This window comes from Girardinichthys multiradiatus, chromosome 8 (genome assembly GCF_021462225.1).
Source record: "Girardinichthys multiradiatus isolate DD_20200921_A chromosome 8, DD_fGirMul_XY1, whole genome shotgun sequence".
In the NCBI taxonomy this organism is placed as follows: domain Eukaryota; kingdom Metazoa; phylum Chordata; class Actinopteri; order Cyprinodontiformes; family Goodeidae; genus Girardinichthys; species Girardinichthys multiradiatus.
Genome location: NC_061801.1, coordinates 18,637,867 through 18,656,942, shown reverse-complemented (window position 1 = coordinate 18,656,942; position 19,076 = coordinate 18,637,867). Strand labels below are relative to the sequence as shown.

Sequence of the window (19,076 nt, the reverse complement as noted above, 5' to 3'; positions counted from 1 at the left end):
CAAATAAATCTAGCCAGCTCACCATCATATAATCCTCCATGATTTCTACTGTGTAACACAGGGTGCCTAAAGAAAATATGAGACCATCTGTAAAAAAATCAAGATATGGCATTTGGGTTCTAGGGCATGTGTTCAATATCTTTGTCCTGGTTGGGAGTTGCCCTGTGGGAGAATTAATGTTGGGGTTCATGAGGGGTGGGGGGCTCATGGGGTTGAGATTGGATTTCATTGGGGAGTTGGGACTGTTTCATCCTGGGACAGCTCTGGTTGTCAGCCTCATTTGGACCAAGTAGACCCCTCTTTTGTTCGTGGCCCCTCCCCGGATGGGGACGGGGTTCACCTGATGCCGGCACTAGTCTGGGCTGGAGCGGTCTGCCTGTCTCCACCCCGGAAGGAAGGAGATTACCTCCTGGGTCCGGGACTAGTTGCCCCTTTGGGGTATCGGTGCCTGGATCTGGGAGTATGGGGAGTGAAAATGAGTGTACAACGTCCATTGATGTGTGTTTTTACATTGGGTGTGTGGGTGTGAGTGTTTTTATGTGTAGGTATGAGGATGGGAATGTGTGATTGTGACTGTTCTGTTTTTGTGTCAGGTTGGGTCTTGGGCTGCTCCCTCTCCTGGATCAGCTTAGCCCCTCCATCAAATGTGGACCCTATTTCCTCCCTTCTACACTCCCTGCCGGTGGCTGGTGTCTCTGCCCACTGGTGTATTGGTGGCTCTCGGTGTCTGGGGCTGGGTGCTTTGATGTGTGCTGGCTCACTCCCGGTGGCTGCTTGCCAAGGCCTGGGCCCCCTGGCTCTGTCAGGCCTCTGCTTGGGGGTGATGTGCCCCAGGGTCTTGGTTCTCTGGGTCCATGGCAGGATCTGCTCCTACGTAGAGCCGGGGGGTGGTCCTCCTGGGGTTCGAGTGCTCTGGGGGGCCTTTGGATGTCTGTGGCTCAGATCTCCTCCGTGTCTGTCTCGAGTCCAGGTGGCAGGTCTTTGGCTCCTCACACTCGCTATTGCATATTTTTATGGAGAAACCTTATATACACAAGCATACTCACACACCTGCAGGTGTTTGGATTCAGGTGTTAACAGATACACAGATGTTCTAGTATATTGCACTGCAGTTCCCAACAAATTCATCTTGCATTCATTAGTACTGCGCACGTTTTAGCAACATTGCTGTTAATATATAGTATGTTTCTGTAATTGTAGAAGAACTCTTCTAGTATTGTGTTTTTTTTTCATCCTTCATTCTCTTCTCTAGTCTTCTCTCCTTCTCTCCCTTTTTCCTTTTTGTCCAACCTTTCTCTTTCTTGCTTTTTTCTTTTTTCTTTTCATTTCCCTCTCCGTGTCCATTGCAATTGAAATAATTCCAAAGCAATTTCCAATAAAGTTTTTTTTATATATATAAGTGGAGTATTATAGCGTTAGCCGTAATGCTCCACTTGTGAAAGTATATCTGTTGGGCTTTTTCTTGGCACTCAGACAACAATTCTAAATGCTACTCTGCTGGACAGGACACGTAAAAAAAAAAAACAATCAAACTTAAACAGAACTGGCTCTTCCAACATGAAGTCACCCAAAACATACCAGTAAATTCACCAGAATGGCTAAAACCCAGACCTTGATCACATTGAGATGCTGTGAAGTGACTTGAAGCACTTTTCGAGTAAGGCTTTACGTGTAAGAAACCCCTCAAACATCTCACAGCTTAAAATGAAGAATTGGGCAAGCTTTCCTCAAAAAGATGTCATGCACTGGTAGATGAAGCACCACACTGAAGTTATGTCAACCGAAGAGATATATAACTTAGTTAATGTGTAAAGCAAACTTAACGTTGGGGTTTAGCTGTTATTAAATTAATTTGTTTTCCAGAGATAAAATAAATTAATGATGACTGATGAGATGTTGATATAAAAATATTTCTTAGAACTGAATGTTAACTCGGCACCCTACCTTTTTCACATGACTGCGTCAAGCTTGTTGCCCAAACATCTTATTTAAGATGGACCCCTGGTTTTCCTGGTCTATCCTTCTGATCAATATACTTTGATTATACTCAATTTGGGGGTCTTGTGGAACAAATGGTGGAGAAGCAGCCAGTCGTCTCTGCTTCCGTAGCTGTTTTTTTGTTGTTGTCATTTTTGTACCATAGATGATTGGTGTAACGCCTGAACATAGCTGGTGATTTTAATTGCCACCCTGACTGGAAGTACAAAGGTATCGAAGTTGTGGGAAATATGACTTAGGCAGGCTCAATTCTTACATTACAACAAGTTAAAAGGAAATATGGGGTCACCAGTAAAGATTTCCAGACACACGATGAGTCCAACTTGGTCAGAACTCAATAAATGTCAATTTGCTGTCAGATCATTCATTCACTGTTTGTGGATCTTCCCTCATATTCAACTGTTCTGGATTGTAATTGCTCAACAGTTTAAAATTATTCTATTGCATCTGAGAGCAAGGATTTGCTTTTTGGGACTAAATGAGGAGCTACCTGCCAATTTTTGCAATGGCACCTTTTACAGAGTCTACTACCCAGAAATGTATCCTGAATCACTGAAAAAGCTCCATTCTATTTGAAGCTTTCTCTGCAGCATTGAAGGACCCTTTTTATTTTACCAGGCCTGGGACCCCTTCCTTGCCTACCTGGGTGCATCTCACAGGACTTATAAGGTCAGGGTTTATAGATCTGGGCAGGGAAAAACGTGCAGAGCTACGTTTATATGATATCACACTTTAGTTTGTAATGTTGTCTCTTCTTGGTCTCTCTGAACTATTCATTTTATATTTTTTTATTTGTATTATTGGCATTATTTTTTACTCTCAAAGAAACTTGGGTAGGTTCGGAACCAACTCTGGCTACAACGGTCCACATCATAAATCTCCTAAAGCCCTGCTGCTGCCATCTGACGATGAGGTGTTCCGTCGCTGAGACAAAAACAAACCAAAGATAACTCATGACATCAGGTCCCACCAACTTCAGTTCCTGGATGGAGGTTCACAGTTAATCCCACTTCCAAGCCGGATTTCTAAAAAAGGCTACTGGAGAACAAAAAAAGGACGACAACACCGGAATGAGGAAATTGACCATGAGCAAAACAAAGTTGTTCATTGCTGATAACCGTGCAACCTGATGAACCGCGGGTCAGTCAACCCGAGTCCTTCAGACGAGATCGCAGCTCCCCTCATACTCCACACGCTGTATCCGACCATCCTGCACCCAGTGATGTCCCTCCTGCTCCTCACGGTGCTGTCCTCACTCGTGCTGCATGATGCTGAGGCGTGGGGCGCCGGCGTGAAGTATGCGGTGAACTGCCCGGACAGATGCAGCGCTGATCGCTGCGGCGGCACGCAGCGCTGTACGCGGACAGTCCTGGACGACTGCGGCTGCTGTCAAGTCTGCGCGGCCGGCAGAGGGGAGCACTGTTACCGCACGGTGTCTGGGATGCACGGCGTCAAGTGCGGAGCGGGGCTGTTCTGCGAGTTCTACAAGGATGAGGACGATTATGGAGACGAATACGGGATTTGCAATGGTATGACGTTAAATCTTAGTCTTCTTTGATTACTGCATCTTAAATACGGTGATGCTTAAATCATGATTCATTTGGGGTTAATAACCTTTTAGCTCACTGGTCAGGAATTGGTCGTATTTCTATAGCTTATAACTAAGTCATATCTGCAGACCTGATCCACTGTGATTATTCATAATGTAACGTTGCATTTATATGCATCGTTGTTGCTCCAATAAATCACATGCATTTTTTTTTAGCATATTAAGATAAGTGTTTCTCTTTTTTTCCAGACTGCCCATATGGGACATATGGGGTTGAGTGCCGCAAGACCTGCAGCTGCAAAGGAGGTATATGTGATAGGGAAACTGGAGCTTGTCTCACCCTCACATTCTTTGCCAAAATTGCCAGCAAGCTCAAAACTGGACCACAAACAGGTGAGTTTATGCTTTCAGGCAATAACTCTCTTATTGCATTACATTACATAAGATCTGCACAGAGTTGCAAAAAATGAAAGATAAATAAACTCCTTCACTTGTTTTCTCAGGGTCTGAAGTGGGCTCAGGACAAGTGGGTTCTGCACAGGTCACAGACAGATCCACTGCTCCCAAAAGGCTTAACCCTCGCTGACAATAAAAAAAAGACCTGTTCAAATGTTCAGTTTAAATGTAGCATTAATTTATAAATAAACCAAAATGTATGTTTTGCAATGTATAAAAACCTTTTGACCAGCATTCGAAACCTTGTTTGATTCTTGTTTCGTCTTTTCTATGAATATGCAGTTATTTCTACCCTTTAAATATTCCTTCTATTGTTTTTTTTTTCAGTATCAGGTTTGTCAAAGTCTTTTGTTATATTAAGTCAAAAATATTTAAATATAAGTTCATTATGCACATTGGTTCCCTATATTGCATACTAGCTAGAAGTTGGGGAAATACATATAAAACATTTACAAAGCAACTACACTTTGTATGATGCAAAATAGGGGCATAATTGTTAAAGCGCACTTTTCTGCTCCAAGTAATAACTTATTTAATAGTGGAAAAAGTTCCTGGGATAAGTAGATTTCCATGTTGCCCAAATAATGTTTAATGTTAAAAACAGTATTCCTCCAAACCATGTCCAAATGTAAAACGTTAAGTATAAATTTAAGAGGAAGTTGTATTCCTAAAAACAGAAATTAGAACTAATTTTGCAGATGTTTTACAGGATTTAATTTGAAAAATAAAACTCTGCAGAGATTTAGATTCGTGTGATGGAAAACAAACTTCCAGTTCCTGCAAAAGTGAAGTATAAATTCTAATTGAATTATTTATTCATATCAGTATATGAATTACTTTTTAAAATGTTGATTCTGAAAACTGTAAACTAAAAAACTTACATCTAAATTTTGTTGACAGTGTGTACTGTATAGGATCTGTAAAAAAGAAAGATATTTTTGATGAGGGTTGGTGAAATAAGTATTTCTTTATCCAACACCGTTTGAGTCACTTTGGGCTCTGATGATTGAGTTGTTCTTTTCAGTACATTCAGCAAATGACCAACATAAACAAAAATGTATGAATGTTTGATTCCTAGTGTTTTCTGGTGATCTTTTGCATTTTATATAATTGCTGCTTAATTTGAACTAATAGCATCATTTTTTGTTTCATTGAACACTTTTAATTTCATAAATATCCAGTTTTATTTTAAATAAAAAGGATCATGTATCTCTCTGTCCTTGTATAAAATTACTCCGCAATAAAAACGTATAACTGACTCTTGTCACTTTTGTCAATTACAGTCTTATGTGTAGGCCTATGTATCATTCTTCCAGATCATTAATGGAGTTTCTTCTGGTTTGCTTGAAAATAACTACTTCAGTGTTATACAAACCTTCGGAACATTTTCAGAACATTTTCAAACGTTCTCTTAATAATTCAGAGCTTTCCTGTGCCAAACTTTATTTTTGAACTCCGACATAGTTGAAAGACTCGTGGGAAAAACATTTCTCTCAGCAGAGAAGCTCAGGCTGACAAATAATAGAAGCTTTTGAGTTTTGCAAGCTGTGCCAAAATATTAAAATGGGAGACACTGTGAAGAAGAGAAGTGCTTTTTACTATATTCTCATGATGATATATGGCATGAAATATCTGAACAGGAGCAGAAACTGCTGAGAATGATAGTGAGAATTTGTTTTATACGATCTTAACTTAAATGGAGTTGGCATACTCTCCTTGAATCCACAAATGGAAAAAAAAAAATCAAAATTAAGGAAGCAAAACCTTTCAGTGACAAAAGGTTTTTTAAGCTTTTAGTTCATCTGGAAAAGAACAACTTCTAGCATACCTAATAATCTTTAAAGCATATTGCCAATATGAAAAAAAATATTCTATAACATATTTAATATACTTTAAAAGTCTTGTTTGATGTATTATCACTGTGAAAGATGACATTTCATAACATGTGGAGGCTTCTCCACTGAAAGCAAAAACAAATAGTCCATACATCAATGTTATGGTACACTACAAACAGAAAACTGTATAATTAATATGACAAATTCTCACAATAATTCTCCCCTAGCTATAAATAACTCCTATTAACTTCACCTCTCACCCTTTCTGGTAGGAAAATGTTTTCCAGTATTCAGCCTGTTTATTTTCTGCGCTTCCTGACACCTGTGAAAATGGCCCTTCTTCCTGTTGTTGTTGTGTCTGTCCAGGGCAGGAATTTAAGGCAAGTGTTTTGTTTTGTTTTTTTCCAAGTGACAAGTGCAAAAGGTTGGAATTTATCAGTGACGTGGAACTGCTACTGCTCTGTCGATGGTTTGAGTTAATGGAGAAAATCATGTCTTTATACTTTGTTATTACTGAAATGAAAACTGATATATAAACTTCAACTGAACAGATAATTCCCTAGAGAAATATTTGGCACATCAAGGTTTATTAAATGCATAAAAAGCAGATTTATGATCAAAATAAAATTTATTTGACACCTACCAAATTAAAAAGTTGAAATATAAGGTCCTGAAAAAATAAAAACTTTGCTGATTATTATCTTTATCATAAGAATTTCGTATCTGCCATTTTAATACTAAATCCAAACTTAATTAGAAGGAAGTGTGTACAAATTGAAAATCTGGATTTCATATATAAAAACAGAAAGGAATACCATTGTTAAAAGAATGCACATTTCACAACAGGTGGAAAAAGTGTCAGAGTTAAAGAATAAACTAAGGCACAGTACTTTTTAACAGTACGTAAAAAAAATGGCACACTTTGTTTTTTTTTCTTTATTTTACACTTTAATGTTTAAGATCATCAAACAAATTTTAATATTAGAAAAAGATTATCTGAGCAAATCCAAAAGAATAATTCATCTTAGTTAATTAAGGACAAAGCTGTCCAAAGGAACCAGGCCTTACTGTAAGTGAAAAATTATTTAGCGCCCTTGTTACATTATGAATAAACTATGGATAACCACATTGTCTGGAAAGTTGAGTTCAGTTTCACTAGCCACGCCCAGGTCTGATTGCTGAAACCCCGTAGAATCCAGTAATCACCCAAATAGTACCAATCTGACTACACGAAGCAGGCTAAACAATTTTGAAAAGGAACACCCCATGCCCCAATGCTAGTATTCACAAATGGAGAAGATAGAGAACACTTGTGAACCTTCACAGGATTGAGGTACATTTAAACCACTGCAGACCTCATAAAGCTTAATGTTCATGATTCCATATTTAAAAAAGACTGGGGAACATTTGCATAAATAGGGAAGTTTAAAGGCAACACTCTTTGGTGACAAAATGGAATATAAAATATTAATGAAAGTAATATTCGGAGGACCTACAAGACAAAATAACTTTTTAGAAATAATGTGTTCTTAAATCTGATGTCAAATTAGCAAGACATTTCAGACATTATAATGATAGTCAAACAAGGTTATGGTACTGTGATGGTCTGGAGCTGTTTCATGACCTGGAAGACTTGTCGTAATTGATGGAACCATGCCTTCTGCTTTTTGCCAGAAACACTTGAACGAGAATTTCTGACCATTGGTTTACAACTTTCAGTCCTACAGGACAATGATCCATATGTATATATATATATATATATACATATGGATCATATATTTGTTTCTTCAGTGTATATATATATATATATATATATATATACAGGGGTTGGACAATGAAACTGAAACACCTGTCATTTTAGTGTGGGAGGTTTCATGGCTAAATTGGACCAGCCTGGTAGCCAGTCTTCATTGATTGCACATTGCACCAGTAAGAGCAGAATGTGAAGGTTCAATTAGCAGGGTAAGAGCACAGTTTTGCTCAAAATATTGAAATGCACACAACATTATGGGTTACATACCAGAGTTCAAAAGAGGACAAACTGTTGGTGCACGTCTTGCTGGCGCATATGTGACCAAGACAGCAAGTATTTGTGATGTATCAAGAGCCACGGTATCCAGGGTAATGTCAGTATACCACCAAGAAGGACGAACCACATCCAACACGAATAACTGTGGATGCAAGAGGAAGCTGTCTGAAAGGGATGTTCGGGTGCTAACCCGGATTGTATCCAAAAAACATAAAACCACGGCTGCCCAAATCACGGCAGAATTAAATGTTCACCTCAACTCTCTTGTTTCCACCAGAACTGTCTGTTGGGAGCTCCACAGGGTCAATATACACGGCCGGGCTGCTATAGCCAAACCTTTGGTCACTCATGCCAATGCCAAACGTCGGTTTCAATAGTGCAAGGAGCGCAAATTTTGGGCTGTGGACAATGTGAAACATGTATTGTTCTCTGATGAGTCCACCTTTACTGTTTTCCCCACATCCGAGAGAGTTACGGTGTGGAGAAGCCCCAAAGAAGCGTACCATCCAGACTGTTGCATGCCCAGAGTGAAGCATGGGGGTGGATCAGTGATGGTTTGGGCTGCCATATCATGGCATTCCCTTGGCCCAATACTTGTGGTAGATGGGCGCATCACTGCCAAGGACTACCGAACAATTCTTGAGGACCATGTGCATCCAATGGTTCAAATATTGCACCAATATGCACCAATACACACAGCAAGACTGGTGAAAGATTGGTTTGATGAACATGAAAGTGAAGTTGAACATCTCCCATGGCCTGCACAGTCACCAGATCTAAATATTATTGAGCCACTTTGGGGTGTTTTGGAGGAGCGAGACAGGAAACGTTTTCCTCCACCAGTATCATGTAGTGACCTGGCCACTATCCTGCAAGAAGAATTGCTTAAAATCACTGACCACTGTGCAGGACTTGTATATGTCATTCCCAAGACGAATTGACGCTGTATTCGCCGCAAAAGGAGGCCCTACACCATACTAATAAATTATTGTGGTCTAAAACCAGGTGTTTCAGTTTCATTGTCCAACCCCTGTATATATATATATTTATAGATAGATATATTTATATATAGTACAGACCAAAAGTTTGGACACGCCTTCTCATTCAAAGAGTTGTCTTTAAATTCATGACTATAAATATTGCAGCTTCACACTGAAGGCATCAAAACTATGAATTAACACATGTGGAATTATATACTGAACCAAAAAGTGTGAAACAACTGAAAATATGTCTTGTATTCTAGGTTCTTCAAAGTAGCCACCTTTTGCTTTGATTACTGCTCAGCACACTCTTGGCATTCTGTTGATGAGCTTCAAGAGGTAGTCACCTGAAATGGTTTCCACTTCACAGGTGTGCCCTGTCAGGTTTAATAAGTGGGATTTCAAGCCTTATAAATGGGGTTGGGACCATCAGTTGTGTTGTGCAGGAGGTGGATACAGTACACAGCTGATAGTCCTACTGAATAGACTGTCAGAATTTGTATTATGGAGAGAAAAAAGCAGCTAAGTAAAGAAAAACGAGTGGCCATCATTACTTTAAGAAATGAAGGTCAGTCAGTCCGAACAATTGGGAAAACTTTGAAAGTGTCCCCAAGTGCAGTCGCAAAAACCATCAAGCGCTACAAAGAAACTGGCTCACATGAGGACCTCCCCAGGAAAGGAAGACCAAGAGTCACCTCTGCTGCGGATGATAAGTTCGTCCGAGTCACCAGCCTCAGAAATCGCAGGTTAACAGCAGCTCAGATTGGAGAACAGGTCAATGCCACACTGAGTTCTAGCAGCAGACACATCTCTAGAACAACTGTTAAGAGGAGACTGTGTGAATCAGGCCTTCATGGTAAAATAGCTGCTAGGAAACCACTGCTGAGGACAGGCAACAAGCAGAAGAGACTTGTTTGGGCTAAAGAACACAAGGAATGGACATTAGACCAGTGGAAATCTGTGCTTTGGTCTGATGAGTCCAAGTTTGAGATCTTTGGTTCCAACCACCATGTCTTTGTGCGGCGCAGAAGAGGTGAACGGATGGACTCTACATGCCTGGTTCCCACCGTGAAGCATGGAGGAGGAGGTGTGATGGTGTGGGGGTGCTTTGCTGGTGACACTGTTGGGGATTTATTCAAAATTGAAGGCATACTGAACCAGCATGGCTACCACAGCATCTTGCAGCGGCATGCTATGCCATCCGGTTTGCGTTTAGTTGGACCATCATTTATTTTTCAACAGGACAATGACCGCAAACATACCTCCAGACTGTGTAAGGGCTATTTGACCAAGAAGGAGAGTGATGGGGTGCTGCGCCAGATGACCTGGCCTCCACAGTCACTGGACCTGAACCCAATCGAGATGGTTTGGGGTGAGCTGGACTGCAGAGTGAAGGCAAAAGGGCCAACAAGTGCTAAGCATCTCTGGGAACTCATTCAAGACTGTTGGAAAACCATTTCAGGTGACTACCTCTTGAAGATCATCAACAGAATGCCAAGAGTGTGCGGAGCAGTAATCAAAGCAAAAGGAGGCTACTTTGAAGAACCTAGAATATAAGACATATTTTCAGTTGTTTCACAATTTTTGTTCAGTATATAATTCCACATGTGTTAATTCATAGTTTTGATGCCTTCAGTGTGAAGCTACAATATTCATAGTCATGAAAATAAAGAAAACTATTTGAAGTGTGTCCAACCTTTTGGTCTGTACTGTATATATATGTATATATATATATATATATATATATATATATTTATCTCCAGCAGTCTACGGGTGAGAAGCAGGGTACACCCTGGACAGGTCGCCAATCAATCACAGGGCAACACAGAAACACGCAGGATAAACAACCATGCACACACTCATTCACACCTAACGGCAATTCAGAGAGACCAATTAACCAAATATTTCAGGTCTTTTATTGTCTTAATACAGATGATTTTGGCATACAGCTCATGAAAACCCAAAATTCCTATCCCACAAAATTAGCACATCATTAAAAGGGTCTCTAAACGAGCTATGAACCTCATCATCTGAATCAACGTGTTAACTCTAAACACCTGCAAAAGATTCCTGAGGCCTTTAAAAGTCCCAGCCTGGTTCATCACTCAAAACCCCAATCATGGGTAAGACTGCCGACCTGACTGCTGTCCAGAAGGCCACTATTGACACCCTCAAGCAAGAGGGTAAGACACAGAAAGAATTTTCTGAACGAATAGGCTGTTCCCAGAGTGCTGTATCAAGGCACCTCAGTGGGAAGTCTGTGGGAAGGAAAAAGTGTGGCAGAAAACGCTGCACAACGAGAAGAGGTGACCGGACCCTGAGGAAGATTGTGGAGAAGGGCCGATTCCAGACCTTGGGGGACCTGCGGAAGCAGTGGACTGAGTCTGGAGTAGAAACATCCAGAGCCACAGTGCACAGGCGTGTACAGGAAATGGGCTACAGGTGCCGCATTCCCCAGGTCAAGCCACTTTTGAACCAGAAACAGCGGAAGAAGCGCCTGACCTGGGCTACAGAGAAGCAGCACTGGACTGTTGCTCAGTGGTCCAAAGTACTTTTTTTGGATGAAAGCAAATTCTGCATGTCATTCGGAAATCAAGGTGCCAGAGTCTGGAGGAAGACTGGGGAGAAGGAAATGCCAAAATGCCATGAAGTCCAGTGTCAAGTACCCACAGTCAGTGATGGTCTGGGGTGCCGTGTCAGCTGCTGGTGTTGGTCCACTGTGTTTTATCAAGGGCAGGGTCAATGCAGCTAGCTATCAGGAGATTTTGGAGCACTTCATGCTTCCATCTGCTGAAAAGCTTTATGGAGATGAAGATTTCATTTTTCAGCACGACCTGGCACCTGCTCACAGTGTCAAAACCACTGGTAAATGGTTTACTGACCATGGTATCACTGTGCTCAATTGGCCTGCCAACTCTCCTGACCTGAACCCCATAGAGAATCTGTGGGATATTGTGAAGAGAACGTTGAGAGACTCAAGACCCAACTCTCTGGATGAGCTAAAGGCTGCTATCGAAGCATCCTGGGCCTCCATAAGACCTCAGCAGTGCCACAGGCTGATTGCCTCCATGCCACGCCGCATTGAAGCAGTCATTTCTGCCAAAGGATTCCCAACCAAGTATTGAGTGCATAACTGTACTTGATTATTTGAAGGTTGATGTTTTTTGTATTAAAAACACTTTTCTTTTATTGGTCGGATGAAATATGCTAATTTTGTGAGATAGGAATTTTGGGTTTTCATGAGCTGTATGCCACAATCATCCATATTAAGACAATAAAAGACCTGAAATATTTCAGTTAGTGTGCAATGAATCTAAAATATATGAATGTTAAATTTTCATCATGACATTATGGAAAATAATGAACTTTATCACAAAATGCTAATATTTTGAGAAGGACCTGTATATTAAAACAGTCAGTCATTTTCTACTGCTTATTCCATAGTGGGTCGCTGGGGAGCTGGTGCCTATCTCCAGCAGTCTATGGGCAGGAGACACCCTGGACAAGTCGCCAGTCCATCACAGGGAAACACACAAACAACCATGCACACACTCATTCATACACCTAAGGGCAACTTAGAGTGACCAATTAACCTAACAGTCATGTCTTTGGACTGTGGGAGGAACCCGGAGTACCTGGTGAGAACCCACGCATGCACGGGGAGAACATGCAAACTCCATGCAGAAAGACCCCTGGCTGAGAATTGAACCCAGTACCTTCTTGCTGCAAGGCAACAGTGCTACCAACTGCACCACCGTGCAGCCCTATATTAAAACAATTCTGACAAAAAGCGCAAAAAGACTCAATGTCAGTCATGGCAAAAACTTAATGGCAGCTGATGCTGCTACGGTGATGCAAGAAGTTTTAAGGTTTAGTGGAGCAATTACTTTTTGTCATAGCATCATGTTGGTTTGGTAGCCTTTCCCTTGTTAAATGAAATCATCAGTTAAAATTTGCCATTTGTATTTATTCCGGTTTCCTTTGTCTATTATTAACGTGTTTAATACTCTTAAACATTTAAGTGTGACAAAACAGTAAAAACCAAAAAAATCTGCAAGGGGGCAAATGTATTTTCACCTCACTGTATAAATTGAAAACAATTACTATTTATATCAACTTTTGTTTAGCTGATTTTCTTTTAATCGTTTTAATTATGAACCTCAGTAACAGCCCCAAAACTGGGGACAAAATCTTAACATTTGAAAATACAATAAACTCTGTAAAACAGTGTAAATGAATTCCAAAAATGTACAGTCAGTAACAACAAGAACGTTCAAGTTGACTTGCAATATGTTCTATGTGTATGGAAGCCATTTTGGATTGTGTGATCAGGATTGATGAGAAGCCTCCAACTTTCCCACTTAGAATTCTGACTTCAGAGGAACTTTCTATGAACTCTTTCAAGCTGAAACTTGGAAATTTAGACTTATGAGTAAAAACGGAACCCATGATTAATCTAGATTGTTGAACCAATTATGTAACGCCTTTTTTTGTTGTTTTTATGACAAAACACAAGAAATGGAAAAGTCTTCTTGTACCACTGTTTTGAAATTCTATGGCACATGAAAAAAACTCTAAGTTGTCTTGAGAATTTCTGCTCTAATACTTTACAGAAATGGTTGAGGGTTGTGCATGAGTCACAAGCAGGGTTCATTTTAGCTACTTTTGCTGCTCCATGTTCCAGCTTATAAATATGAAGCTTAACTAAAATTGTCAAACATGTGGAGACGTGCAGCACTGTATAGTGGAGAGCAAATTTTTAAAATATAAAAAAGATTCCTTCACCCTACAGATATTGAATATAAAAGATTATTTAAAGTAAATAAAATCAGGTATTCATGCTCAGCGGTACAGACAGGTATGATAATAGTCTCTGTGTGAGGACAGGAGCATTCTCAAGTGCTCAGACTCAAGTGTTACTCCCCTGAGAGCTAACAGGCCGAAGTCCCCCAACCAAACAAAGGAGCCTTGGAAATAACAGGAAAGCATTGGTGAGAAAACCTCTTTATCTGACTCCCTGAGCACGTCACAGCCGCCTCTGCAATAACAAAGGTGCGTGAATGAAGTAGTAAATAACACAGATTTACTGCAAATAGATGTTCTGGTATTTAGAGTCTGGCCCTAGCCTCAACAGGTTGTTTACCAGGGCTGAGGAATGACAGGGTTTATTGGAAACAACACATCCCCAGTGCAAACAAGGAAATTAAAGTATGCAATTGATTAAATTGATTAGAAGCATCAAAACTGAGGCCTGTGAAGAGAAACAGGAAATGCATCATCCCACTGACTGGAATGATGGGAACTCAGTCAGGTGAATACATTTTTGGTTCTGTTCTTTTATCCTGTTTTGTATTTTTTGCTTGTGTTTCCCAAAAATCCTGTAAGCTGGGAAAGAATTAGATGCAGTAGACTTGACCTTTCCAACTTTGCAGATTTCTGACCTTAAATTAATGGAGTTTCCTGAATAAAATACTTCCATGCAGTTTGATTTTCACAAGCAGAAACATGGTGAGTTGCCAAAAGACAGGTGAAATGTTCAGAATCTCTAAAAAATGTCTGCTGTTTTTTTACACGGTTTAGTTTTTATTTTTCTGTGTAACTGTAAGTTCTTGCATAACTGCAATGCAACAAAGTAAACCGCTAACAGTGATGTTCCTTAAGTTATTTCTTCTGTAAATATGTATGAGAATAGCAAAACTATTTCAGGACAAAGGAAGAAATAACCCTAAGTAATAAAGACATCTGTGGCTGAATGTCTTGCAAAGTACTTTAGTAAATCTATATTTAAAGATGTACATTTAGGGGTGTTCAGTACTGACAAAAAAGGTAGTCACAATATGTTTTGCCATTTTCCAGATAATAATATTATCATATTTGAGTAATTTCAATGTGTTAGGCCTCATGTTCTATATTTTGCTCTTTTCAGCATTTATTGTTTCATATTAATGATACTCAAACACACCAAAGTTCTTGGAAATTATTTCTTTATAAATCCAAATGACATCTCCAAATCACTGTTATCATGCCATTATATTTAATAATAATATTATATTTTTACCTATTACAAACAGAAAAAAACGTTAGCTTGCATCAGATATATTATATATATATTATATATTTTGCTCACATTATTAAAGTAAATGCTATGGTCAAATTTGTTATATGACATAAAGGTTCTTTTAAGTTTTTTTTTTGCAACTAGTACTTGTGTTCACAGATTAAATGTTAGGTACATAGAAACATTAAGTATATACAATTTTATTTGGCTTTTTGACTAGAGTAATCTCTAGGTATGTTTTTAGGTTTAGTGTTATTGAACCAAAACTTTAACAATAAGACATGAATGCAGTTGACATGAATACAAAAATTCATCTTAAATGATGTTGTGGATATTTTGTCATTTACGTTTTAAGAGAAATTCTCAAAACTACAAACCACTGTATTGAGGGCACCTTGCAGCTAGAAGTTGATCACTAATCAAACTCACAAACTCACTGATTGTAACATACTTATTAGCAGCTGTTAATTTAAATGTAATTTCATTTATTAGTTTATTTTACTAGTGTTTTGTACAACATAAACTGAAGACTTTTAACATTTCTAGCTTAAGCTAGACATGTTATGCACGGTTTAAAATACTAACACAAACCAGAGACAAAAGGATGCCAGTCAACGATTATTTTTTAATTTGGCAAATAAGAATTTCCACATGTTGACTCGCCTCACAGAAGAGGGAATTTATCCCAGAGAAGTCCTACGCAAAGCCACCTTGAAGGTCCAACTGGATGCTCCACAAGTTACTGAACCACTAGGAACCAATAGGTCAGTGATCACCTGAGGTGCCTGAACATGCAAGCATTTAAAGAGCAGTGTAATGCTTTAAATTTTAATAATGTCTTAATCTGGTCTGCAGTAATGACATTAGAGCTGCTGTCTGTTGTCATGGAAACCATGTGGTCTTCTCATGGCAACCGTCATGTCAGCTCTTCTTTCAGGCCTAGCGCAATCATCTCACCCCTGTGTTTGCGTGGAAAGTAGGATGTTTGCAAACAGTAACAGTGAAAGTTTGGTGGAAAGCTAAAAGAAGGAACCCTATCGTGACCTATTGTGTCTTCCCTCTGGGAAAAAATAAGATTAAAATCTTTATGTATATATCATTGCCCAATATTCATCAACAATGGATAAAACATTTAATTCATCATTAATTTATTTCAGGCCTCCCTTAATTACATTGTCTCTGCATTCAGCAACCAATCAAACTCCTGAGCCTGCCTGTTTACATCCTACAAAAGAGCTCCTGTTGAAACAAAAAATCCTGCCCTTAACAGCAACACAACAACACAGGTGATGTTTGAACTGAGTAACTTTTACATTAAATAAGTAAACGTACGGTTTATTAAATCAAACGCATTGGTATTCAATAGAGTTTTCATGGTTCATTTCCTACCACTTTAAAATTGTCCAACAGTTAAATAGTTAGGGAAGAATTTAGTGCATCCTAACATAAATAAACTGCACAGAGATGTTTACTGTGAGAAAGGTGAATTTTGTCTGATGTTAAATCATTGGTGAAGTCACAATTTGTTCAGAATCTGTCAACTTTATTAAAAAATGTTAACTTACAACCTGTAACTGCAAACGTATAAACACAAGTATTTCTGAGACATCTTCCTCTTTAACAAAGTTAATGCTATTCCCAAAAACCTGCTGTATATAGTTTTTATGTTGCAAAAAATATTTTATGCAATCTTTAAAAAAATGCAAAATAATTCTTTTTTTATAATTGATTATGATTATTACATGACTGCACAAACCTAATGTATTGATTATAACAGCAACAACAAAAAAAGTGTCCCTGAAAAAAAACTTGTTTTTACTAAATGAATCCAACTGAGGGATTCAGTTTTTTAAATCTGTATTTTACTGAAAATATTTCTTGTATCAGCCATTAAAAGGTTAATTCAAATTGGGAGTCCGAACCTTTGGCTTCACGTTGTATTAACTGTCTTTTGATCTTTCATAAAGTTATCATGTAGGTTACTCATATATAGGTTCAAAATGATCATGTTGTAAAATGCAGATGTTCTTTTGGATTTCCTATCAGAAAAATGATAAAACAATAATTTTACCAATAATTTGTTTAAAAAGTATCTTTTTCAAAAGACGTGTAATAATAACTATATTATTAAGTCACATATATTTAGTTTTCAGTTTGCCTGAATGTTCTGACAAAGGATGCAATTTTACTTTTCTTTTTTGTTTTTGCTTAGCTGCTTAGATTAACAATGGCAATTATGAGTTATCATGGTATATAAGAACCAGTATTACATGATGGATGCAAAGACGAACATGCAAAACCAAACCTGCTGAAATATCGAACCAGCTGAGGGCGCTATTGCGGCATGAACCGAAACAGATGCAACCTTGAACGGAATGAAAGCTTACCCTGTCTCTGAGAGGATAAAGGATCATTATTACATCCGTATATATAGCATCTCATGGATTATTCATGTGCCATAATACAGACATGTGTACAAGTTATGCTTTTAGAAATCCAAGCAGGTTGGTTTTGTAAATTTAATGCAGAGAAACTGAGAATTGAGCCTAAGCATTTCTGGTTGTCATTGAGAAACTATCTTAACAGACTCCTGGATGGAAATGGATAAATAGTGTGGATGAATGTTTTGTTTTACAAAAACCTTTTAGAATGCTTTTTTTTTTTTGTTTTTAAATTAAAGCTAGAACTTATTTCTTTGGATGTTCTGTATTGTTTTGTTTTTTAGTTTGGGTCATTTATCACTCCACTGGTCAAGAAATGGGAAGATTCCTATAATTCAGATCAGAGGCAAACATTATTTTCTTAACAGCCTGAAAAAATGTTCAAAATAGAAATCCTGAACTAAGCTTCTTGGAAGGTGTAGGTATTTTAGGGATGAAATTGTTTAGTTTATGTTTATGGGAGTGTTTTTTAGTTTAACTTCTAGTTTTTCTGCTGGAAGTATGGCTGCACTCAGAAGTTGAATCAGGAAATAATTTCACAACAACGTTTAGTCTATTTTGTCGTGTTATATTTGTATTGTACACTGCTCAAAAAACATAAAGGAAAATGTTTAATCAGTGTATATCAAATCAGTTAAACTTCTGGAATATTGATCTGGTCCATTAAGTAGTATCAGAATCAGAATTCGCTTTATTGCCAAGTTTGTACAAACAAGGAATTTGGTTCGGGTTCCCTTTGCTCTCAATAATAAAGAATGTCTTTTTAAATGTACATATATACACAAGTGACTTTACAATAGAATATAATGTGAGAGTCCAAGTATGCATGGTGTTGGTCTGGAACTCTGACTGTCAAGTGTTCATCTGAGAAACAGCCTGGGGGAAGATACTGTCTCTGTGGCGGCTGGTTTTAGCAGACAGCGCTCTGTAGCGCCGACCTGAAGGCAAAAGCCTTAACTGTTTGCGTGCAGGGTGTGTGGGGTCTGCAGAGATTTTAGCTGCCCTTTTCCTGACCCTAGACTTGTATAAGGGTCAACCCTGATGATTCTTTCTGCAGACCTGATTGTTCGTTGCAGTTTGGACCTGTCTTGTTTTGTGGATGAGCCAAACCACAGAGATGGACAAAGACAGGACCAACTGAATTATGTCAGGGTAGAAGATGACCAGCAGCTCCTGCGGAAGGTTATACTTGTTGAGTTGCCTCAGGAAATACAGTCTCTGCTGGGCCTTATGAACATTGTCTATGTGTGAGGACCATCTCAGGTATTGAGAAATGTTGGTTCCTAGAAACCAGAGGTGGTTCCTAGGAACATACAGTGTTGTTGAGGGTGGTGAGGTTATGTGGGGGTGGTGTTCTCTGAAAGTCCACCATCATCTCCACAGTCTTGAGTGGGTTAAGTTCCAGGTGGTTCTCACCACATCAGTGTACTAGCCAATCAACCTCCTGTCTGTATGCAGACTCATCACTGTCCTTGATCAGTCCAATAACAGTGGTGTCATCTGCAAACTTTTGGAGTTTCACAGACTGGTCCGCTGAGGTGCCGTCATTTGTGTAAAGGGACAAGAGGAGGTTGTTAATCAGTGTCAACTGTTTTGGTGTTAATTAAATCAACAACAGGTGCACTTACAGGGGTTGGAAAATGAAACTGAAACACCTGTCATTTTAGTGTGGGAGGTTTCATGGCTAAATTGGACCAGCCTGGTAGCCAGTCTTCATTGATTGCACATTG

General features: G+C 38.9%; 1 protein-coding gene across 1 annotated transcript; it reads left to right on the top strand.

Annotated features, from left to right (window-relative positions):
• Window positions 1-2,995: 2,995 nt before the first annotated feature.
• On the top strand, window positions 2,996-5,261 carry esm1 (endothelial cell-specific molecule 1). The gene is made up of 3 exons (XM_047373068.1): window positions 2,996-3,527; window positions 3,797-3,940; window positions 4,051-5,261. The coding sequence occupies exons 1-3, from the start codon at window positions 3,128-3,130 to the stop codon at window positions 4,131-4,133; spliced, it is 627 nt and encodes a 208-aa protein (XP_047229024.1). The 5' UTR covers window positions 2,996-3,127; the 3' UTR covers window positions 4,134-5,261.
• The last annotated feature ends 13,815 nt before the right edge of the window (window positions 5,262-19,076 follow it).